This window comes from Arvicanthis niloticus, chromosome 20 (assembly GCF_011762505.2).
Source record: "Arvicanthis niloticus isolate mArvNil1 chromosome 20, mArvNil1.pat.X, whole genome shotgun sequence".
Lineage (NCBI taxonomy): Eukaryota > Metazoa > Chordata > Mammalia > Rodentia > Muridae > Arvicanthis > Arvicanthis niloticus.
In genome coordinates this window covers 51,268,781-51,292,779 of record NC_047677.1, presented here as the reverse complement: position 1 = coordinate 51,292,779, position 23,999 = coordinate 51,268,781, and the positions used below count along the sequence as shown (strand labels likewise).

The 23,999-nt window shown below is 46.9% G+C and overlaps 1 protein-coding gene and 1 non-coding gene across 6 annotated transcripts; one reads left to right on the top strand and one right to left on the bottom strand.

The window, feature by feature from the left end:
* Window positions 1-428: 428 nt before the first annotated feature.
* On the bottom strand, window positions 429-23,778 carry Trim26 (tripartite motif containing 26). Of its 5 annotated transcripts, none has more exons than XM_076916857.1 (11): window positions 23,656-23,778; window positions 22,817-23,281; window positions 22,511-22,619; window positions 8,780-9,278; window positions 8,587-8,682; window positions 7,271-7,501; window positions 5,457-5,474; window positions 3,642-3,664; window positions 3,098-3,213; window positions 2,832-2,864; window positions 429-2,455 (listed from the first exon to the last, which is right to left on the bottom strand). In XM_076916857.1, the coding sequence occupies exons 4-11, from the start codon at window positions 9,215-9,217 to the stop codon at window positions 1,773-1,775; spliced, it is 1,638 nt and encodes a 545-aa protein (XP_076772972.1). In that variant the 5' UTR covers window positions 9,218-9,278; window positions 22,511-22,619; window positions 22,817-23,281; window positions 23,656-23,778; the 3' UTR covers window positions 429-1,772. The 5 variants fall into 5 exon arrangements, with proteins under 5 accessions (XP_076772972.1, XP_034379734.1, XP_076772971.1 ...); XM_034523843.2 differs by having other exon boundaries at window positions 22,515-22,619; XM_076916856.1 differs by having other exon boundaries at window positions 22,511-22,586.
* Window positions 18,122-18,253, top strand: LOC117725013 (small nucleolar RNA SNORA51). The gene has a single exon (XR_004608880.1). It is a non-coding gene; the product is annotated as a small nucleolar RNA SNORA51 (small nucleolar RNA).
* Window positions 23,779-23,999: the final 221 nt, after the last annotated feature.

Genomic DNA, 23,999 nt, shown 5'->3' with positions numbered 1-23,999 from the left:
AGATTGTAAAAACTCAACTTCCAAATTCATCTCAGAAGTTATTAAATGATGTGTGACAAAACCACAGTTAAGTTAGGAGACACAGGGTCCAGAAATAGGACCAAGGCTTGGGACGCCACCTGAGCGAGTGTTTGCCCAGGATGCGAGAGACCCTGGATTTCATCCCCAGCACTGTATAAAACCAGGCATACTGGCAGGTTCCTGAAATTTCAGACCCTAGAAGGTAGAGAAAATAAGTTTAAGGTCACCTTTGGCTACACGCAACTTAGGCTAGCTGGGCTATAGGCCTCAGAGGAAAAAGATCCAGAACCCCCAGTTTAATGACAAAAGGGGATTTAAAGGCTGTCTACAGAGGGAACAGCAAAGGCTCAGGTTCAAGTTCACTCCAGTAGGCATCAAGATAAAAATAAGAGACAGCACCAGATGACTGTCTTGAGATTTCTGACCACTGAGAACAACATGTATTTTATTTAGTAATAAAGACACAGGAAATGAAGTAAAGGAGAAGGGAGAGATTATGATTAACTCTAGGAACTTAGAGTGGTGAGGGAGCCACCGCGTATGTACTAGTGACTCAGGCAGCATGTGACGCATACGAAGTGTTCGGTCTCGAGATGGTGTGGTGACTCTGAAGCCACCAAGATCCAGTGTCTGGGAACAGTCTGTCAAGAGCCAAAAGGAGCTAACACTTGCACAGGCAGAGGAAATCTGGAATGTTTAGGGATAAAATGGAGGGCATCATTTTGGCTAAACAGGGGCTCGTGTTCAACTGTGGGCACCAGCTGGTCAGCAGGGAGATACTCTAGGCCCTTTCTTCATAGTAAGACCTAGGGCAGAGGTTCTCTATATTCCTCATGGCCTGTTCTCCCCTTCCCCAATCCATCTCCTAGGAGAGTGAATCTGGACACTCCACAGTGCCAGCAATGAGGTCTTGATTTCCTGGGTGGGTCAAGAGCAAGATGTTGGGGTTGTTTTAAAAACTCCCTTCACAAGGACTGCTCTGCAGAGGTAATTTATTGACCACAGTTACTATCTGAGTCATAGTACTTAGATGCTTTCTAAGACACAGATGTCCCTGGGGAATCCTATCTACTCAGGTCTGGGTTTGGAGGCCATAAGCTTTGGTAGCCACACCAGGAGACGATTCTACCAGCTCTCCAGAACACAAAACTACACAGCCTTGGAAACTTGACTATGTCCATTCTTGCATCTTCACGTATTTAACTCTGGTGGGGTAGGAAAAGCGATTTTAAGATGCCGGAAAAGGTAGGCAACAGAGTGGTTTTGGGCAAGGGGAACCTCAAATTTGAGGACAGCAAAATGGCTTCAGATGTCATTGAAAGTCTTCCTGTGGGCACTGGCTAACAACTGGACCAGAAAATGCTGCTAATGCTGCTGCTGCTGCTGACCCTGCTCAACAGAGAGCACAGAGCCAAGACAAATGGGTGTTCAGGAAAGAGGGAGTCATTTGGTCTTCAGAGCAGGAAACCTCAGAGGAAACAAGAAGCTGAGTAAGATATACGGATAGGGCGACAGTGCTGAGAGAAACTTTGGCCACGGCAGTGAGGAGATGGGTGGCAGTGGATGTGATGTCCCTCCTCTCTCTCCTCCTAGTGCTCTGGCCAGGAACCTTCCTCCATTACATAGTCTTGGGATCCCAGAGAAGGGAAGTTTCCATGGGTGTGGGATCCAGGCAATCCTTCTTCATCTCAGAGTCCTGGAATCTCAGAGAAGTAAAGTTTCTGTAGGGTGACCCAGGCAGGTTCTGGAGTTCAGGGTCTCAGCAGAAGGCGCGTTCCTGGCCACTTGAGCCACAGGAAGGGAACCAGGCGCCGGCTGAAGGTGGTCGTGAAGGTATAGATGAGTTCCTGGGACTCCGCATTGGTGAATGTCACAGTGCCCCCTTCATAATCCAGGGCGATACCCACTCTCCGGGGCCGCAGCACTGGGAAGAGCTGAGCCTCTGGGCTCGTGTTGGCCCAGATGCCTGATGGAGAGAGCCGAAGGGCCCACACACCATCCTCTGGCCGTAAGGAGAGGTCCCCTTTCCTCTTCACAGTGTCTTTGGCCACTCCCACCATGCAGCTTTCCTGAACTTCCTCCTCCTCTTCCTCTTCCTCCTCTTCCTCTTCCCCCAGTGATTCATCTTCCTCATCTGTTTCCCAGTCTTCATATCCGTCCCCATAGCCAACCTCCTCATCTTCTTCTTCCTCTTCCCCTTCTTCTTCCTCCTCCCCCTCCTCTTCATCCTCTGACCAGCCTTCTCTCTCTAACTCTACTTCCCAGTATACCTTTCCCCAGGTAAAGCCCTTAGTGCCCAACACTCCTGGCTCACAGTCAAACTGCTGGGGGAGCAGGCAGTCACTCTGGTACTGGCTGGTATAGGTCACGCACTTCCAGTCCTCTGAAAGCTGCAGGTATCCACTGGCCGACAGTGGGTCCAGGGTGACGCTTACTATGGGGACAAGGGAGGAAGTAACAGTGTCAGTGGTGGGCTGAGAAGGGGTGACTAGTCTCCATAGCATCAGTACTGCCTCACTGTGCAGTTCAAAGAGCATTATTTATAGCCTGGTCTCTGTGAACCATGTCCCTGAGGTATGTGGTATACACAGCATACGTCTGGGCAAGATGATTTCTGGCTTGGGGCTGCTACTGCAGTTTGCTCTCAAAGAAGGACCTTATGGTGTGTAACCTGTGACCTCAGAGGCTCAGCAATACTGCAGACTACACAGGAGACTGATGTGAAATAATGTCAAGGGATGGGGCCACCTGTGGGCAATTCCAGTGATGATTCCACAGGGTAGAATGGGAACAACCTTCTGTTCACTCACCCGTCTTGTACTCCAAGTCTCTAAGCAGCTTGCCTATGGAGGGGAAAAAAAAAAAAAAAAAAGAGATGACTTGCAGACCCAGCAAACTCATTTCTTACTTGGTATTAGTTCTGGAACAGGGCTCTACTGGAGATCCCAAGGAAAAAAGATTCAAAGGCAGAGCTCCTTGGAAGGCTGAGATGGGGAAATATGGTGGGGAGAAGTCAGGAAACCTCCCAGTGTGGCGGAGCCTGACCTCTGATCTGGTGCTTTTTCCCAATGCTTACCCTGGAACTGCCTCAGGCCTCGCTGCAGAGAAAGAAGTTTATCTGAGAATTCTCCTGCCTTTCTTTTAACCATGTGAGGGATGGCTTTCCCAATCCAGAACTTCTTCCGTGGGTACCTGAAAGAGCGACAGACACAACCACCTGTCACTTGGCTCTTCTTGCTTTCATGCCAGTGTATGTGACAACTACAAGGACAGCAGGGAAGGTCTGATTATCCTTAATCAAGGACAGGAAAACTGGCAAAGACAACGTGAACCAGGACGTAAGACTGCCAGCAAATTTCACAAACCAGCGGTCTGTCCGCCAAGCCAGACTTTTACTCTCTCGCTGTGCTCAGGTGAAGACCGTGAGCCCAGCTGGACTTCGGAGATCATGTTGGGAGACAGCAATCTCTAATCCTCAAAGACTGCCCTCTTTCTTAAAAGCCATGGGGTGAAACAAGAGCTGCTGTGCCATTGGTACCCTACACTGCCACTGTTTATGTGGACCACAGTCATGAAGTGGGAGGGGAAGAAGCATGAAGATGAGCAAATGAAACTCTTACTTGTTGGCGAAGTCCTTGGTGTCCTGCAAGGGAAGAAAACACAGGCACCAAAGTGAATTAAGTACAACTGCATGTACACAGTCAATACCATGTAACAGGCAGGCACACACTGAGTCTACAGAATCAGTACCATATAAGAGGCAGGCACACACTGAGTCTACACAGTCAGTACCATGTAACAGGCAGGCACACACTGAGTCTACAGAATCAGTACCATATAAGAGGCAGGCACACACTGAGTCTACACAGTCAGTACCATATAAAAGGCAGGCACACAATATGTCTACAGTCAATACCATGTAACAGAGAGGCACACAAAAGCAAACAAAGCACTCATAGTTCCCTCCCCTAGGAAACTAAGAGTCTAGTGGGGCATTAAATAAAACAACAACAACAACAACAAATGGGCTGGAGAGATGGCTCAGTGGTTAGGAACACTGGCTGCTCTTCCAGAGAACCCAGGTTTGATGACAGGTACCCACATGGCAGCTTACTACATCTATAACTCCAGTTCCAGGAAACCCAATGCTTTCTTCTGGCTTCCACAGGCACCAGCATGCAAGTGGCCTATGTACATACATTCAGGCAGAAACACCCATACATATAAAATAAACAACATAAAATACGGTCAGAAATGACCAGAGGTGACAAGTGACCTGGCCTCTCCAAAGAGACACTTAAGCTCAGGTTTGAAGAATGAAAAAGTCCTAGCTTAGGGACGAGGCATAGCCAGCTCACACCAGGCAGGATAGGTAATGGTGAATTTTACTCCACACACAGTGGAATGAAAAGCAGGTATCCCCAGCACCCACCCCTACTTTTAAACATTTGTGTGTGCACATGAGTGGTACACCACAATGTATGCGGAGATCAAAGGACAACTTCTCCCCTTCTTTATAATTCTAAACTCCCTAAGCTCTGGCCTGACATGTAGTCAAAAAATTAGTATTTCGGGCTCACAACCATCCATAATGAGATCTGATACCCTCTTATAGGGTGTCTGAAGACAGCTACACTGTACTTACATATAATAAATAAATAAAAACCTTTGGGCTGGAGCGAGAGGGAGAAGGGAAGGGGCAGAGGGGAAAGAAATTAATATTTCCCACATTCCCTACAACCAAGTCTGGTCATGTCACTAAGTTACAATGGTATGCAAGAAGGGGAAAAAATAACTTGTCCTTTAAAAAAAAAAAAATTGCTTTCTAGTTCCTTTCTTCTCATTGGCTGAAGACTGAACAGAGTGATGAGCCAGACTCAAATCTCATGGCTGAGAACAATATCCCCAAGACTAGAGAGCCAGCTAGAAATAAGCCAGCTTCTAGATGGCCTCAAGGATCTCTAGATCCTCACCTCAGAACTGTTGCAAAGACAGAAAGGAACCTCTGCTCTAGATGCACTACTGAGCAGCAACTAGCTGAAACCCAGTCACTTGGCCGCTCCTTGGCGGACGGTGGCAGGAGGCAATAGGAAACAAGGAAGGTCATCCTGGAGGTTGCTGTGGACCAGGGATTTGGAGATGGCAGCAGGGGGCACGAGAGAACCTAAGCACCCCATGACTGTTTTGGAGTAAGGATCACTGAGGAAAAGACCCTTGTGCAGGAGAAAGACAATGTCTGCATGAGGGGAAGGCAGAGGGTAGCGGCATCTTGTGAGAGGATTTTCTGGTGATTCTGAAACCTCCACAGTTCTGTGTTGACTGGTTTGCTTCTTCTTTTCACTCATTCCACAAACCTTTGCTAAGTGATTCCTTGCACCAGGCAGGCACTGATCTAGAAGCTAGGGGTGGCAATAAAAAAAAAGAAAAATCCCTACCTGTGTAGAGCAGGCATCCTAGCAGAGGAAAGCAGAAAAGAGAGTAAAAAATCAACATGAAAATGATTACTAATAAATACCACACCGTGTTAGTAAGTGGCGGGAGCTACAGAGTCAGTAGGGTAAAGGGGGTGGCGGTGAGGGCAGGGTGGCTTCTCACAGAGGTACAATTTAGAAAGCAAGCACAGTCATCAAACCGTAGCTGTTAAGGACTCCTTCAGCAGTTAAGAGCACTGACTGCTCTTCTGGAAGTCATGAGTTCAAATCTCAGCAACCACATGGTGGCTCATAACCATCCATAATGAGATCTTATGCCCTCCTATGAGGTGTCTGAAGACAGCTACAGTGTACTTACATATAATAAATAAAAAAAAAACCCTTTGGGTCAAACCACTAAAGGTTCAGGAGCTTTGCTCCAGGGAAACCTGAATACAGACAAAATCTGCTTAACACCAGCATTCTGTGAAGTGATTTTAAGCAGATTTTCTCTCCTCAGCACTCCTCATCATGGCAACTATGGGAGCAGAGCCCTCGGGTACAGACAGGGGCCTCTGCATAGTAGCTACTCCCAGGGTACATCAGGGGACAGACATACTGGTAACAAACCCCAGCACTCTTAGCTGCTCCACTCAGAGCTCACATGCACACACGGAAGGGCTTCTGGAAAAGTCTGATGCTCTCCTTGAAGCGGAAGAAAGAAATGGGGCGAGGGAGAGGAGACACATGACCCAGAGTCTGAGCAGAAAAATCTAGAGAAGAGGCAATGCCTGGAGCTAAGGAGGGAGCCTGGGAGACACTGGACAAGAGAGAAGAGTACAAAGCCTGGGAGAAGATACCAGCTTTGAGCTGGACCTCAGTCCAGGGTCTGGGCCAGCCAGTCCTCTTATACGTGGCTCAGTCTGCTGCAAAGAGAGGCCTCCTGATGATGCAGCCTGTGCTAGGGACTAGCATCGCCAACTCTCTCCTGGCTATCGTTGTGCCCTACCACTGGTCTGGAACCCCATTCCCTAGAAACCTTGTGTGTCCTCTGACGGAAGAAAGGTTCATTTCTGACGTCAAACCAGAGGGTCAGAGGAAACCAGCAGACGGCCCTTCTCCTGGTTTATATGGAGGGAAGGTCCAGCCCTCCCGTTTTGGTAGAATGCTAAGGGTGATGATTCCTCTGGAAAGTACAGGGAAGAAGCTTGTCAGTACACCCAAATAACCTGCTCTCACTTTGTGTCCTGAAGCACCCCTCAGTCACTGTTCTCCCGCTTGACGCTCTATGGTCCAGAGGAAACCTCCCCCTGTATCTTCTTCACCTGCCTTCCCTCCTCTTCACTGCACCTTGGATCCTGACAGCCACAGCTCAGCCCACCTCCAGAACCATACAAGGCACCTATCAAATAAGTGCCTGCCTCAGTGGAGCATGGGGGTGCACAACTATAACCCCAGCACTCAGAAGGCTGAGACAGGACTGTCTTTAATTTGAGGACAGACGGTATGACATAGTAAGACTGTCTCAAAAACAACAAATATCTGCCTTGTTACTAAGAGGGTCTCACGCGGAGGAAGGACGGCAACAAAGACCTTCAGGTCTGCGGCTGCGGTACTTTAAGCATTTCTAGATACTTTTTTGTAGACAGTGATTGTTTTTCTAAAGTGATGCCGAGTCACTGTTTAAGCTTATGTGGACTGTGGAGTAAACAGGGAGGGTAAGACTCACACACCCATATTTTACACAGTAAAACTGAGAGCCTAGGAGGAGTAATCTTTTCAAAGGCCACATAAAAGTGGTAGGCCCCGTCTTCCACTTGGGCCCACAGGACTCTCACCTGCATTAGCTCCGCAGCTGGCTGCCGTGCCTTGCCCTCCAGCTCGGAGATGACCAGAGTCAGCCGGTCAAGCTCACTGACGCCCCGGGTCTTGAACTTCTCCCTGCCCTCGGTGAGTAGCTGCTCCAGGGTGGCCAGCTGGTCTAGCAGGTGCTGCTCCCGCTTCTTCAGAAACTGGTGGCCCTGCTTAAATTCCGCCACAATGTACTGCCTCTGCTCCTGCAGCTTCGTCTGCAAGGGTAGGGGACAGGGTGCTTGTGCGTGATACCTCTAGGAACTGGGGCCTGCTCAATCCCCTGGTGAGTCCTGCTTATGAATCCTAGTCCTTTGGCAGGAGTCGTCACCGGGATGCTCCTGCTCCACCCTCTTCTCCTTGAGACTTGTCAATCTGTCCGTTCCCTTTACTGTTCTCAAAGCCGTCTCTGCCTGACTGCTCTGTCACCATCTTGTTCTAGGTGACCAGTATGTCTTGGGACAATGAAAGGTAGCATGTGTATCCCATTACTGACATGTCACCCTTCTCGATAATACGTGTTGTCTCTTTTAGGGATCTCCATTTGTGGGATGAAGTTCAAACTCAATCAGTCCTCCTTCGGCACCCCCATTACCCTGTGTAACCTATTAAGTGTACCCTATCCCTCCTGGGGCCTCCACCCTGCTTCCTCGGTGAGGCTGGAATCTGAGCACTCAGGGACCACATCCTGTCCTACAGGTTGGAACTGCCCGAGTCCTCAGTCCCTCTGGGTAAGTGAGGGTGTCCACGTAAACCAGGATCTAGAGGTACTTGTGGACTTGTGCTCTCTCTAGCTTCATCTTTCACAGCCCGGCTACACACTGACAGGCCCGACCCAAGAATCAATCCCTCCACTGCCCATTTTCCCAACACACACACTCCCCCAGAACCGGACCTCCCTTATCAGCTGTCTCCCTGACCTATCTAATCAAGAGTATACGATATGCTGCCAATCTTTACTGCACATAGTGGGCCTGAGTCTCACTGGGCAGCCTCAATCAGAGCCTGCTCAGAGCTGCTCAGGCCACCTTCCTTGTCCTTTTCTTCAGGTTCCTCAGTCCCCTCGCAGAATAGCCACAGCTGCCAGATGACCTGCCTATCAGATGAGAAATCAGGCCCAAAGTCTGAGACACACAGCAGGCCCACATGGACAGCCTGCATTTGCAAGGAACAGGGCAGGCCAACCTACCTTATCCTTGGTTAATCCCCAGTTGGCCTAAAGCCAACCTAACAACCATACAAACATTTCCCATGTGCCCGGCCCCTCCCTCAAACACATAGCTTGGCTCCGATTTCCACGTACCAGGGCAGCCAGAATATCAGCTTCTCCCTTGGCCTGAAAGCCCTGAATTTTGTCTCTGTCTCTCCTCAGGGTATTCAAGTGGTTCAGAATTTTCTCCTAAGGAGAGAAAAGCAGTGGAGAGAGATGAGTGTCCTGAGCTGTGGCAGGAGGGACACCAGACATAACCCTCCCCTCTCAGGCCAAGAGGACTTACTCTGTGAGGCAGGGCAGCCTTCTCCACCAGGACTGCAGTGTGGGGGCGGTGTTCCCGGGACTCACGGCACATCACGCACAACAGTTTACCATCATCTTCACAGTAGTAGTGTAGCTTTTCCTGGTGCCGCTCACACAACTTCATGTCCTGGGGCTCTCGGGCCAGCTCTCCTGGCTGCCTGCCATTGTCCACCTTCAGCCTTTCAATGTTCTCTACCAGACTTGCCAGCTGCCACACGGGCCGGATGTTCTCCTTCTTAAAGGGCTTCTTGCAGAGCGGGCAGACTGGGCGGTTTCCCGATATGGGGCGGATATCACTTGTGCAGCTGCGGCAGAAGACGTGGCCACAGTCGATGGTCACTGGGTCCCGCAGGTAATCCAGGCAGATAGAGCAGGTCACCTCCTCCTCCAGGCTCCTCAAGGGGGCTGACACTGCCATTGCACCCTTAGCTTGGGAGTCTCTGATCCCTGGTAGGGTCTTTCTTCCTCAGAGACTAGACCTGAAATCAAGAGCAGACTCAGCAAAAGAAGAATGGTACCCCTGTGGATTGTTCAAGCTAAGATCACAAGGGAAGCCAGGAGGAGACGATTCCTCTGTGGCTGCCCTGGGCTATGCAGTATGGCCACTCTAGGGTCACAGAAGCTCAGCCAAGAAAAGCTATTCCTATCAACCTTTGCAGCTCTGGCCTTCCTCTGTGACAACAGAAAGCTTACTTGAGTACTTTGAATCTCAGTTTATCCATCCATAAAATGGAGAAAGAAAGAAGCCTACAGGGGCTTGCTTCTAAACAGGTTACATAAGAGAATTCTGTTGGAAGCATTAGGCATAGACCTGGTTCGCAGGAGGAGATCCAGGCGAGAACCCAGAGCTCTGGATCCTCAACCACTGGATGAGATCTAAGAGCTGAAACTGAAAGCGGTATCAAGAATGCAGGGTCCTGCCCCACGTTATGGTACACAATGCCCATACTGGGCTGGATGTGGCTCTGCTATGGACATGAGGAAGGTAACCATGCAGCGCTTTGCAATGCTGGAACAGTACACTATCACTGACATTTACCATGGGAGTCCACCCATGGAGCTCAGTGGACTCTGTTAATGGTGACAGTAAATACACAGACATAAAACTACAGCCTATATAGCCCAAGCCCATATAGTCCAAGGAAAAGAAATACAATGCTGATTCCTTAAAAGACCTAATGTAGAAATACATAAAGGTGCTCTGTAGGTGAGGAATTATGCTGCTGATAATATGAACCAAAAGACCCTTGATTTAGACATGTGTGACTTTTCAAAAGATGTAATGAATAATAATAATAATAATAATAATAATAAAGTATGTATCAACTTGGAATGAAACTGACTGGCAAATGAAGAAGTATCAAGTCCCCAGAATGTTGGAAGAAGTGCTAAGGGTGTCTGATCTAATCTCTCGGTTTGCTCTTAAGGAAAAGGTCTGACCCAGTGTTCTCAATTCAACACACTGCTGAGTTTGAAAATAGGAAAGGAAACGAAACCGTGGGGTGCCTGTGGGCCAGAAGCTGTGGGCTGCAGAATGGCTTGGAAGCTGAACTTATAATCCCCTAGGACAGAGCTCAGCTACTATTCCTCTTTCTCATAAACTATGACGCCTTTGCCACTAGGCACCCACATTAAACCAGCTCATGCTGGATCTGGTGGGTCTTTAGATTTAAGTTGAATAAAAACAACTATGTACACATACAATGTATTATTGTTAGCACAGCAGGGCTTACAGAAGATCGCTGGCTAATACGTGGAGCAAAGTTAACGGAACTAGACACTAAGGCATAGCTCAAAGAGCTCCTGACTAGTGTTGTTTAGAATTAGAGAGATCTTCAGGGATCAAGGGAGTGGGGAGAAAATACAACCCTTCTGCTACTGCCATTGTAAGGATACAAATGTCCATCAACAGATGTCAAAGCCACTAGGTGAAAGGTTTGGAGTAGTCCCCACAGTGCCACAGTGCATTCATTCCTAATGTGCCTTGATGAAGGAGAGATCCAGTGGTCACCTTAACCAAGTAACCAAGCCTGCCAATCTGGCACAGATTTCCTGAGGAGGAACTGTATGAGTTAAGCACTATCACCAGAGGCTAGAGAGATGGCTCAGCAGTTAAGAAAGAGTACTCACTGCTCTTCCAGAGGGCCCAGGTTGGTATTTCTAGCACCCATACAGCAGCCCACAACTGTCTATATATAACTCCAGTTCTAGGGGATGAGATGACCTCTTCTGGCCTCTTCAGACACAAGGCGCACAGACAACACGAAAGCATTTAAAATAAAATACATGCCCCCCCCACCCCCAAGAAGCAGAGTTAAAAAAAAAATTATCACCTATGAAGTTTATTTGCCAAAAATGTTTGACTTGATTGAACTTGAACTTGATAACTTTAGATTTAACTTCCAGTTTATGGGGAACATAAGCAATTTAAACACACACACACACCACAAACACACTATATTAAGTTATCACAGAGAATGTGTTAATAGCACCAAGTTAAACCACACAGTAAGGAAATAATCAGACAGATTCAGAATTTGGGGCATCCATAGTCACAGACCAATTGGTCTTTTAAAAACCCCAGGGTAGGGATAGTGTGTTGTTAGCCTAGTGATCAAGGCATCTGCTGCCAAGCCTGACAACCTGAAACCTGAGTTATATGACTATAACTCTTGTGGTAGGAGAGAAGCAACTTCTGCAAGTTGTGCGCGCACACACGCACACACACACACACACACACACACACACACACACGGTGAGCACAAGAAAATAAAACTATAAAAAAAAAATCACAGTAAGAAGCAGGTACAAAAGATAAAATCTATCCTGATTCTGTCTTTAAAAGGTAGTTATAATAACTCTCCAGGGACTATCAGGGACAATTTAAGTGGAGATAATCTTAATGGCACACGCTGAGACTACATGGAAACCCCCGCTCTTCAGCAGCAGATGCTATCGTTCTTAGAGCTTCAAAACTATGATTTACATTGAAATGGTTCCACAAAACTGTACAAAAAAAAAAAAAGAATTTGGGGCAACAAAGGTTATGGTTTTCTTTTCTGTTACACTAAAAGGGTCTGTATCCACCCAAACTGTTGAAACCAGAGTATTTAAAACCTTGTCTAACACTTGTACTGAAATAATGAGTGGGTTTAGAAAAACCAAAGCCTAACTGTACAGAGTCTTGTTTCTGGGTCACCATAACTTGACAGTCCAACCCCACTGCCTGGCTGCCAAGACTCACCTTGAACATGTTATTTGTAAGACCAGAGGTATAAACTCAAAAGCTTGAATAAGTCAGGCTCAAGGTTCAGGTTCTAGAATCCAATAACCAGGTGAATTCACACTCCAGATACTCTTCTGAGGAAACGGAGGATTGGTCCTGTTAACCATGATGATTAAGGACATAGGGCCAGGAAACACTCCAGGTGCCCAAACTCCCCCCAATCACCCCACTCTTCTCTCCCCAGCACACTGTAAAATGGGGCCCGAGACCAGGTAAACTGAGCAGAGGTGACAACAAAAAAGGGGAGTGTATTCTTCAGATTTGGTTGAAATACTCTAGTCTTTACTACTAAGAGACAACAGGAAGAGGGGCTGGGGAGATGGCTCAGTGGTTAAGAGCACTAGCTGTTCTTCCAGAGGTCCTAAGTTCAGTTCCCAGCCACATGGTGGCTCACAACCATCTGTAATAGGATCCGGTGCCCTCTTCTGGTGTGTCTGAAGACAGCTACAGTGTACTCACAAGTAAAATAACTCTTTAAGAAAGAGAGCAGTAACAGGAAGCATGCCAGCTAGACAGCACTTTTTGCTTTCTATGGATGAAAGGAACTCAAGCTTGTGGAATTAGGAGGAAAAATGCTGGGGCGAGGGAGAGAGAGGAGACAGAAAGGGCAAAGCAATCCACACCACTTTCCCAAACCTATTCTGTCAGGCCTTCCACAAAACCAGTGTTTTGTTTGATGAGGCAGAGCCAAGACTAAGCAGCTCAGGCTGGCCTTGAATATTCTAACTTCCTGCCATTGCTTCCTGAATACTGGGATCACAGGTGTGTACCTCTGAGGGATTCTAAAAGTACTTTCCCCGTACCACGATCTCCTATTTCCTTACATACCTGACCTTGTTCTCTCCAATCATCTCCACACGTTCCTAAAAGATAAAACCATTATCCTCCCTGGCTGAGGCACAGCCATGAAGTCATCAGAAGTGAGCAGTCCAGGTCTTGTTTCTCATTGGCACTCTATCAGAACTAGAGTCACCTGAAAGATGGAACCTCAGTTGGAGAACTGCCTCACTAAGACATGGGCATCTCTGTGAGGCAATGTCTTAACTGTTAGTTGATGTAGGCGGGTGCCGCCCACAGTGGGCAGTACCATCACTAGGCAGGCAGTCTTGGGCTGTGCAGCTGAGTTAGTAAATTATGTCCCTTTAAATTCTTGCATTCCTGCACTGACTTCTCTCAGTGCTGGGCTGCGACCTGCAAATGTAAGCTGAAGTAGGTTTCTTCCTCTTCAGGTTCTTTTTGGTCAGAATGTTTTATTACAGCAGCAGAAAAGCCAATTGGAGCAGCTCACCACCGCTCCTTTCACTCAGATGAGTGTTCTGAACAGACAGGAAATGACTGCGTATTAATTATGGTGTGCCTGAAGTCACACACCAGGGAGGCAGCAGATCTCAGGCCCTCCAGTAAGGTAAGCCAGAAACCAGCTACAATTCCACAGGAGCAGGGAAGCTCTGCCATATCCGGACACTCAGAATTGGGGACACTTCCTATCCTTTGCTGAGTCCCTCTTTATCCCCAAACCACCTCTCCCTTAGAAAGCTGAGGTTCTCATAAACACCTAACCTACAACAAACTGGCTGGGGGCGGGGTGACACTGCCATTTCTGGCAACACAGTGGATTCTGGGCATGATTCTTGGCTGTGAGAATCACTGTGAGCTGCAAATGCTCTGAAGTGTTCATGAAGGTCCACACCTCTGAGACAGACACCTACGCTAATGCTCTCATCCGTGTATCCAAGCTCTGGCCCTGCACTTTTATTTTAAAATTGGATATTTTATTTATTTACATTTCAGATGCCACCCCCTTTCCTCATTTCTCCTTCCTAAAAACCCCCTATCTTATCCCCCTTCATCTTTTTTGCTTTTATACCATTTTAATTACGTGCAAGTACTAAGGTCAGTTCTAGGTTGAGGAACTAGCAATAGATGCAAATAGTAAAGGAACAAGCATGACAGTAAACACAAATAGTCAAAGAACAAGCAACGAGTCGCATGGCAGGAATATGATATTGGCCAAGGACAAGGAATTGGGCTTCAGGCAAGAATCTGACATTAGGCTAGAACAAAGAAATAATTTCAGGCAGGAATCTAAATATTAGGCTAGAACAAGGAAGTAACCTTCAGACATGAAAATGACTTTGGGCTATAGCAGGAGTTGGCTCAGATATTTGGGTCATCCTGCTAAGTCCCTAGAAACAGTGATCACAGCTACAATTTTTGCTCTAGGTGCTAAATTCTTTCCCCACTCCTGTGGCTTCTTCTGCCCCATATCTAGTACTTGACTCCTTGCTTCCTTAAACTCCTACAGCCACAGAAAGATTCTAGAAGATAATGAATCCCCAAGTATGGACTCTAACACCCAGAGAAGCAAGTAGGTTTACATCCTGACCCTCAGGGCATGTCCCTGGTCTTCTTTTAGCCATCCCAGAATACTTAGCTTAAGGCTCTGTGTCCTGTGAGACTGCCACCTAATTGCTCACAGGGTACAGATTAAGGCCTATTTCTCAATCTAAAATTAGTAACGTCTTCCAGAAGTAAACTTCAGCCAGTGATCACTAGCAAACCTGGAGTCTTCTAACAAACCTTCAGGCCAAAACAAACAAACAAACAAACAAAAACAAAAAACAAGTGATCTAGCTATATGAACTACAGAAATGGCTACACCCCTGCTCACTACCAAAGATGGCATTCCCAATATTGTAGCCCTACTTATGGCTTTGGCTGAGTGTGGATGTCTTAGGAATCCTGGCGACTGTGGTCCCCCCACACAGCTCAAGCATTTTGGATCCTAGCCAAGTGTGGTGGCACACATCTGTAATCCCAGCACTTGGGAGGCTTAGGCAAGAGGACTGGCACACACTCAAGGTTAACCTGGGTTACACAGCAAGACCCTGTCTCAAAACAGTAACAAAAAATGACTCCCTGCACTCCCCCTTTTCTCCCATGGCCTTGTGCTATTTTCTCTGGCCCAGCTCAGTCAGATAAAAGAATTCTGAATTTCATCCTAACAGTCCTGGGAAACCACTGAGGGTTTAAGCATGATTTATTGAGGGCCTACTACATTTCAGGTTAACTGAGGTTAAACAGGCAACAAAAGTTCCTTGAAATTTAAAACTGACATCTGTCTAGTGACTGCAGCAATAAGATCCAACATCAGGAACTAAAGCCTGGAAAGGCTTCTCCTCTTCAACTTTTCTCCTCTGCTGGCACTGCACCAGGTTACTACAGCTGTCCCTCAAACATACCCAGCCTAGTATAAAGTACCAGTGTGGTTACTGGTTAAAACTCCAGGAATGGCTTTACAGCACCCCAGGAATAAAGTCAAGACGCTTTCCCTTCCCTGCCCCACCCCCCACCCCAGAGCCCCCAGCTGTTAATCCAGGTCTCCTATCTCCCAGCTCATTTCCTGTCACTCCTACCTTCAACTCTGCCTCAAACCAAACCCTGCTCACCTACCATCCCTTTGCACTATGACTCCTTTTCCTGCTGGAGTTCTCAGCTGAACACCACCCCCTCTGGCAACTCCTGAGCATAGGAGAGCAGACTGTGTGTCTCCATCATCAGGTCAAGAGTATACAGGGTCCATCCCGAGTTAACTAGGTGAGAAGATGGCTGTGGAGGAATTTACATATTATAATGGTGATGATCTCTCTCTCTTTCCTTTCTTTAGCTTCAGACCTAGGTATGCATCCATAAACAATGCGTAGAACCCCCTCCCCTGCCACACCATGATTTTTTTTCATTTCAAAGCAAGGGATCAATGTGAAATTTTTCTTTTTTAAAGTAACATGGTAGTGTTTTTTTTTTTTTTTCTAACATGGCAGTGAGTTTCACTCATGTGACTATGCTTGTTTTGCTCATGTCACTGCTGCTCTGTGACTGTAATTATTTACTGTTCCTACCTCTGATGGCCATCTGGGTTAAGTTTGGACATGACAAACACTGCCCCTGTGACCCTACACGTACACATACAGGCACGTGAACGCTCAATTTTACTAGAATGAGCCGAGCTGTTTCCAAAGCAGCTGCAGTAATGTATATTTCCACCAACCAGCTCCACAGACTCACCAACACCTGGTACCACCAGCTTTACAAACTTAGCCAAACTGGTGTAAAGAAAACAAGAATCTCATCATGTGCGCATAACACAAAAAAAGGGAAAGCAAACAGCAGGAGAGAAAACCAATCACAGAGCAAGGAATTCAAACATGGGAAAGATACTGTGCTTTTTGACTCACTAGAAAATGTGGCTTAAGGTTACCCGCTGGTGATCTGAGGAGCCTATGGCCTTCATTCTTTTTTAACCCCCCCTCCCCCACTGTGGTAACTTTCTCTTTGGTTCATTTCTGGGGAGTTCTCTCCCTCAGTTCCAGGGTGAAGCAAAAGTTATCAGTCTTAGTTATATTAATAACTCATATCCTTTGGTCTAAGGAAACACACAAGTCCATTGCAATCAGCCACAAAGAGACCTAGCTAGGAAAGAGGAGAAATTCTTGTGGTTCGTTCCTTGAAAACTTTCAAGAGGTGAAGTCAGTTGTTTTGTGGCTCCTGGTGCAATCATCCCGCTAAGCAGGCGGTTAATCCCTTGAGAATAAATCAACCAGGGAGATGAAGGGGAAAAAAGCATATTTTGTCAGCAGTTTTTCAAATCTTGTGCCCAGAGCTAGCCCCACCCTTAAACCTGTCAGTTCTATTAGCCAATAAACCTTCTTTCTGCTCCACCAGCTTGGACCTGTCTGTCACCTGTTTTTTGTTTTTTTCTTATTTTGTTTTAAGGGGAGGGGGACCAGACTGATACCAAGATGAAGTTACTGGGCTGAAATACACAATTTACATTAAAAAAAAAAAAAAACACCATCAGTCAACTGACTGAGACAAGTCTTGCAACACAGGCAGACAGACAGAGGACAACCTTTAGACACAGTAGACCTTTAGCCTGCTCTGGGACATCACAACTCCTGTTTCTCCTCGTACTCTGAGTAGGGAACACAGCATCATCTTCTACCACCCTCTGCAGTCAAAGCCTGCACCACAGAGCCCTAGCGAGCCACCTGGATTTTCATACAGCTTCAGCTACCCTGTTGTTCAGCACCGGGCTAGAGTCTTGACTTTCCTGAGCTTCTATACTATCATAAAGAAATAAAGGGTGTGGATTACAAAACCGTTCACAAGCCCAAAAGTAAGGTTCGGCAGATTTACCAGCATATTTAAATGTGCAGTATAAAGCCATTGCTATTATTAACAGTGTAGAGTGAAAAATTATAAAGGCCATCTTATCAAATATGTATAAATTTTTCGCCTTAGACCTTGGGCAGAAAAGCACCTGCCAGCAGGTTTGGGTCCATCTAATTAGTTACAGAGGAGGGGGGAGTTACAGTACAAAGGCCTGTTAAGAACATCCCAGAAACTGACTGGCCAAGGGAAGAACTACACCCTGCCCCATGGTACGGCCTACTAGTGTTCAAAAAAGGTAAAACAACCAATCCTGTGCACCCGAGCGAAAGTTCGATTTTTCCCTACCCCGCCCATATATAAGCGCTATGCCCCTGAGCCACGAGGTCAGTCCCTCTATCCCCTATGTGAGATATGGGGATATGGCTGGCCCAGAGCTCTGATATAATAAACCACCTCATGTATTTTACAGCAAGACGGTCTCTCGTGTGTCCTTTGGGTGCGTGTTATCCTGAGACTTAAGTGGACCCCTTTTTGGGGAGTCCCGGACCTTTCAACAGCACGCAAAGCAGAATAAAGACGGCTGAAATTGTTGATGCAGAAATGGGGGTAGAGGTGTGTGGGGAGGGGTGTAACGCATATTTTTGACAAACTGGCTATCAGGTAGGAAAGGACCAGTTCATCAGATGTGGTGGGGATTTGCTGTTGTAGAACAAGGTATCATCTATTCTAGGTTAGCCTCAAACTTGCTAAGTAGTCAAGGCTGACTTAGAGTCTCATTCTTCTTTCTCTATCTCCTGAGTGAGGGGATTCCAAGTGGGTACCAGAATACCGAGCTAAACCAGTGTTTCTAAAACCACAAATGGTGGCTTCCACATGCTTAACAACACATTGTATTCTTATTCTGTCTGTATAGAAAGGAGGCAGAGTAAACCTATCCCAGGTACATCTCAGCCCAGGCTACTGTACCAGGTATGGCTTGTGAAAGGGGAGACCTTGGGGGTTGGGTATGGTAAAGCTGCATGCAACTTTAATCCCAGCTTTGGGGGAGGGGGAACGTGAGGGGCAGAGGCAGGTGAATGTCTGAGTTCAAGGCCAGCTTGGTCCACCTAAGTGTTCTAGGTCAGACAGGGATCGAGTGAGACTGTATAAAAAATAAGTAAATACCCACAAATGGAGCCAGGGAACTCAACGTCCACCCATGAAGTGAGGAAGTTCTGACCATTCATTCGTAGAGTGGGTGGAGCATCTCGGCAAGCTAATAGGGAATTTCTATTTTTCATCAGTTGAGACACCTATGACATTCTATTTTAGCATCTCTGATATGTAATCAGTGACATATATCATTTAACTGGCAAGATACTCTTCCTGGGGCACATAAACTAAGAATATATAAAGCAACTGAATCATCGCACATTTGATGAAAGGTGGTGTATTAGGATTCGCTAGAGTCACAGAAACACACACACACACAAACACACAATTTACTGAGACGACTTACAGGCTGCAGTCCCACTAATCCAACAACAGCCAGCTGTAAATGGAAAACTCCAAGAGTCTAGTCGTTGATCAACCCCACAAGGCCGGTGTCCTTATATATAAACTTCCAGTAGAAGGCATGGCTCACATTAAAGGTATGTTTTCCCACCTCAAGTTCCAAAGGTCTGTGTCTTCCAGACTTAAAACCCGATCAAAGTTGTGTGCCTTCTATCTCAAAGGTATGCACTACAAGTAGATTAACCCTCTTCAAAACAGAAAAATCTTCTCACAGGTATGCCTTCCATTTCTGGATGGTAGTTCATTCCAGATACAGTCAGGTTGCCACCCACGAATAGTCACAAGTGGCCTTTCTCCTACATAGCTCTGAAGGGAATTAACCTGTCTAATGTGGGTCTCACTCTGTTATTTTCTTGCTTCAAAACACAAAAGGCAGGCCATCCAGCCCCAAATCCTGATCGACCCTGCCTAGTACTCCATAGTTAAGAATGTAGGAAGAGAGGCCCTTCATGTGACATACCCCTCCCTTGTCCTTGTACACTCTGTTCTCTCAGACACAGCTTGGCCTTGAATAAAACTGCCCCCCCCCCCCCCCCGCTCCATTCCAGTTAGTTCTGTCTTTCTACGATAACATTCTCACACTGCTTTATAATTGATTTTCTTTTTTGGTATGGTGGATGGGTATTCTCACCTACTCAGAATGAGAAAACAAGAGTCATACACTCCAGTGATCTTTTTATCTCCAGCAGCTGGCCCAAATCAGGGAACTGAGCTTATAAAATGCCACTCCTGGATTTGGAGCCCCACTGGCTTCTCTGTTCCTAATTTTCACGACAACCCCAGATCCCAGCTTCATAAATCCGCTTCAGCAGCAGGATCTAAGTATTAGATGTTTTCTGCCTCTCGAGCACACACAAGGATCCCCCCCTCCCCCTCAGGGAAGGTCAGTGTTCTAATATCCCATTTCCATCAATCTGGCCAAATTCTAATTCATCCTAAATGCCAATCTTAAACTAAGCTAAGCCTTTGTTTGCTACAAACAACGTCTCCCTGTGTGTTTTCCACTGTGATCCTGGGAACGTTAAGCCCCCACAGAAGCCTTCATTTAAAAGGTTCTACCTGAGGTTTTCAGAGTTATACAGTAACAGATCTCATCTCAATCCCACTTGTTATCTCTTGTAGCAAGTAACAAGTCATCCACCACCTTTGCACTTCAGTTTTTCCGTTTTCTGAGACAGGGTCTCACCATGCATCTTTGGCTGGCCTGCCACTCACTACGTAGATCAGAGTGGCCTCAAACTCACAGAGATCTGCGTGCCTCTCTGCCTTTCAGAGTACAGGCAATCACCATTTCAGCTGGGCAGACTGTTTCCTTACCTCCTCCTCAAGTCTTTAGATTTGTGTGTACAGGTGTTTTCTGTGTATGTATGTGCACCACATGTACAAAGTGCCTGCAGAGTTCAGAGGAGGGTGTTAGGTATCCTAGAACTGGAGTTACAGATGGTTACGAGCCATGTGGATACTGAGAACTGAACCTAAGTCTTGCTCTGAAAGAGCAAGAAATCCTGTTAAAGCATGGAGCCAACTCTCCAGACCCAGATTTTCTTATCTCTTGACAAAGGAAATTGTTTGGCCAAGTTGTCTGAAGTTTGTAAGGTCATGTATATACAGTGTTTGACTGCTCAAAGGCATCATTAAAAGAGGAGAGACATGGAGGCAATCAGCTTTCAATACTCAAAGCTGCACTGATATCAGCAGCAAGACAAAAGCACTATTGGACTGTAATCCAATCTTGCAAGTATCAATACCTGTAAGTCCATACTGATATAAATATACAGATGAACAAATTAACAAAAGTGGACACATTTCCAACAGAGAATAATTTAAAATCTGTAACTCCCTAATTCTTTAGATGAACAAAGTTAACTTCCAAGTAATATTGTATGCAAAGGGAAAAAGTTGCAACGTAAAATTGGACACTGTAAAAAAACCCACATACAATCAGCTGGGTGAGCAGGTCAGTACCATCCTAAATCTTGATTGCATGAAGTCCTTACTGAGGTGTGCTGAATATGGCAACCTAACTCTATCCTTTTAACACACAAACCCAATCTTAAGAGGGGCTCTCAGAGTATGAACCACTAAAGAACATGCACGGGCTGGACCTAGGCCTCCTGGATCATATGTAGCAGATGTGTAGCTTGACCTTCATGTGGGTCCTGAACAACTAGAGCTGGGGCTAACCCAAAAGCTGATGCCTGTGTGTTCGATATGTTCTTCTAGCTGGTCTGCCTTGTCTGGCCTCTGTGGGAGAGGAAGCACCTCTCAAAGACCTGAAGTGGCAGGGAGTTGGAGAGGATACCCAGAAGTATCCCCTACCTGCTCAGAGGAGAAGGGGGAGGTGGGAAGGATTGTGGGAGGGGGTGACCAGGATGTAAAGTGAATTAAGAAAAATAAAATTAAAAAAAAAGAGTAAGACATACAATAGAAGGGTACCATACAAACACATGTCCAGGTGTTTATATCGTAATATGCCTCAAAGGTGCACGTGAGAAAGGCACAGCACAAAGTTTACAAGGTGGACCTCTTTAGGACACCGAGATAGCATCACAGAAGGGGGCTGTGGGATGCTGGTGTATCCTGTCTCCCCTCTTCCTGGCTATGACATGAGTGGTTTTGTTCCTCTGTGCACTGTTATGTGCTTGCTGCCTCACCGCAGGCCCAGATCAACAGGTACCAATGGATCATGTGTTGTAACTTCTAAGCCTGTGAGCTAAAATAAACCTTTCTTGTGTTAATTATCTGAGATCCATTACATAAGTTTCTCTGAAAATTCTGAAACCAAATCTAAAAAAACCTTTGCAGTGCAGTTACCTGGATGAGAATATGGAGGGATAAGAATTTGGGTGAAAAGGTAAATAAACATGGCGTGTGGACTTTGGCCAATAATTATGTGTAAGATGTTAACAAGAGGGAAATCAGTTTGGAGTTATACAGAAACTCTACACATTTCTCAATTTTTCTGTAAATCTACAACTGTTCTAAAAAATTAAGTGTATTAAAAATTGCAACTAGGCATGCAGGCACATGCCTGTAATCTCTGTAATCCAAGTGGCAGGAGGCTAACCTGGGCTACCATGGTCAGTTTCAGACCATTTTGGATACATGGAGGCGCCCTGTCCTCGTTGTCATCGTCATGAAATTTAAAAGTTGCAATTTTAGAGACATTAATGAAGGCTTGCTTTTAGAAAATGTGTTTTTTGTTTGTTTGTTTTAACTTGGGAGGAATACTCCAGGCATCATGAATCCATCTCACTAACAAGGGGTTCAGGCATGCATGAACACATGTCATTCTTTCCTCCTTTGAAGCATGCACAAATGGTTGTGTTGTCAAAAATCTGGAATGTACTGGGAATTTTAAGTGTCTCCTCCTATTCACTTCCCAAAGTTAAATTTATACAATTTTTCTTTTCTTTCTTTTTCTTTTTCTTTTGCGGGGGATGGGGGGCAAAGGGGAGGATTGAGACAGGCCCTGGCTATCCTGGAATTCAATGAGTGTGTAGACCAGACTGGCCTTTACCTCCCAAGCACTGGGCGTAAAGGCGTGCGCCACCACCGCCAGGTTTATTCACTTTCTTTTCCTAACCTAATCAGGCAGTAAATCATCAGAGATAACGCACAGCTCCTGGTACAACTTGCTAAGCCAGTTTACTCTGATGATAAATAAATAATAAATAAACAGATGCATAAATACAAGACCTGCCTCGGGTCATGCAGGGCTCCAAGCTACCAGGTGGAACGTCATCCGGGTCCCGCTCACTTCTGGCTCTGGGGACTAGAAGAGACTGAAGTTAAGTCTGGGTTGGACCTGAAGAGGAAAGAACACAGCGAGCTCAGGGCGAAAGGCCCAGAGGCGAGCTGAGGACGCGGCGCTCACGCGAGCTCGCCGTCCCGCGCGCCCGGGCCTGGTTAGCCCTGCCCAGGGCCCGCGGCCGCCTTCGCCGTCCCCACCCGGGTTGCAGGGCGGCTGCTCCACCCCGTCTCACCAGTGCAGACCGCACTCACCCGCGCCGCGCTCCGGGCCCGGTCACTCCTCTCTGCGGAGCTGCTCCGAGGGTAAGTCCTCAGCAAGCAACCGGCACCACAGCCTCCCCGCCCAGCAGTCTCCCGGCGCTCCGTGCCCTCCGCCGAGATTTCTCTGGGACCAGCCCTGGGATTGGCTCTTGATGAACTCCGTCCTCCAATGGGAACGTCAGACTGCTTGACGTCACTGATCACTGGGCAAATCCCCAGGCAGCGGCCAAAGAGGTGAAGCGGCCGGGCCCGAGAAAAGGAAAGTGAAATCGGAAGCGGCCAGTGCGTCACGGTTGTCTTCCAGCTGCTGAGGTCGCGCGAGGCCTCGTGTGGGTTAGGGTACAGGAGCTCCCTAGTTTACGAGACCCCATTTCTGACTCCGTGCGGTTAGGGGTGGGCTGGGGTGTCTGCAAGGGCTGGTTTAGATGGGGTTTCCTCCTCAGGGCCTGCCTGTAACTAAGACCAGACCAGACATCAGTTTATCAAGTATTTCCAGGATCCATTACAAATATTACCATTTTCGAAGCTCCTGGCTAGGATGAGGCATTTTTGACAAACAGCCTTCCTTACACAAGGCAGGTGCTGTTTCAGCTGTACAGAACACACACACACACACACAGAGACACCCGACACCACGGAGATAGTTCTGCGGGTGAAGGCGCTTGCCACCAAACCAGATGACTGCCGTTCGAATCTCATTTCGAGAACGTCCACTCAGGTTGTCCTCTAAGCTCTACACGCGCACTCTCCCCTTACACTAAATAAATAAATGTAAAACATTTAAAAATCCTGGCACTAGGGAAACCGAGACATTAGAGTTTAATACCAACCTGGGCTACGGAGGGAGAATTTGCCGAAAACGGAGAAAAACTACAGAACCTGCAGTATCCGGTTCTGAGGCCCTCTACAGGAGCTTTGAAAGCCTCCCGCAGCTCCACAGCCAAGGACTCGACCACGCCCACTAGGCTGAAAGCCCAATTTGCGGAACCATCTGCTCTGCAGGAAATCCACCGTTCCTGCTGCTTCCAAAGCCGTCTAAGCTGCAAATCCTAACATTTCACCTCTCCCCTCTACGGACAGGACTTTTGAGAGTGCTCTGGACTCTGATCCTCAGCACATCTTAAAATCACTTGATACCTGCTCTTTTAGTGATATTCGGGGTGGGGCCATTGTT

Excerpts from the sequence above, each read along its gene's own strand:
- Trim26 (XM_076916857.1), bottom strand. The coding sequence starts at position 9,217 with ATGGCAGTGTCAGCCCCCTTGAGGAGCCTGGAGGAGGAGGTGACCTGC. Across the intron at positions 7,502-8,586 it reads CTGATATTCTGGCTGCCCTG|ACGAAGCTGCAGGAGCAGAG; the intron begins GTACGTGGAAAT and ends CTACCCTTGCAG. Across the intron at positions 3,214-3,641 it reads ACCAAGGACTTCGCCAACAA|GTACCCACGGAAGAAGTTCT; the intron begins GTAAGAGTTTCA and ends TCGCTCTTTCAG.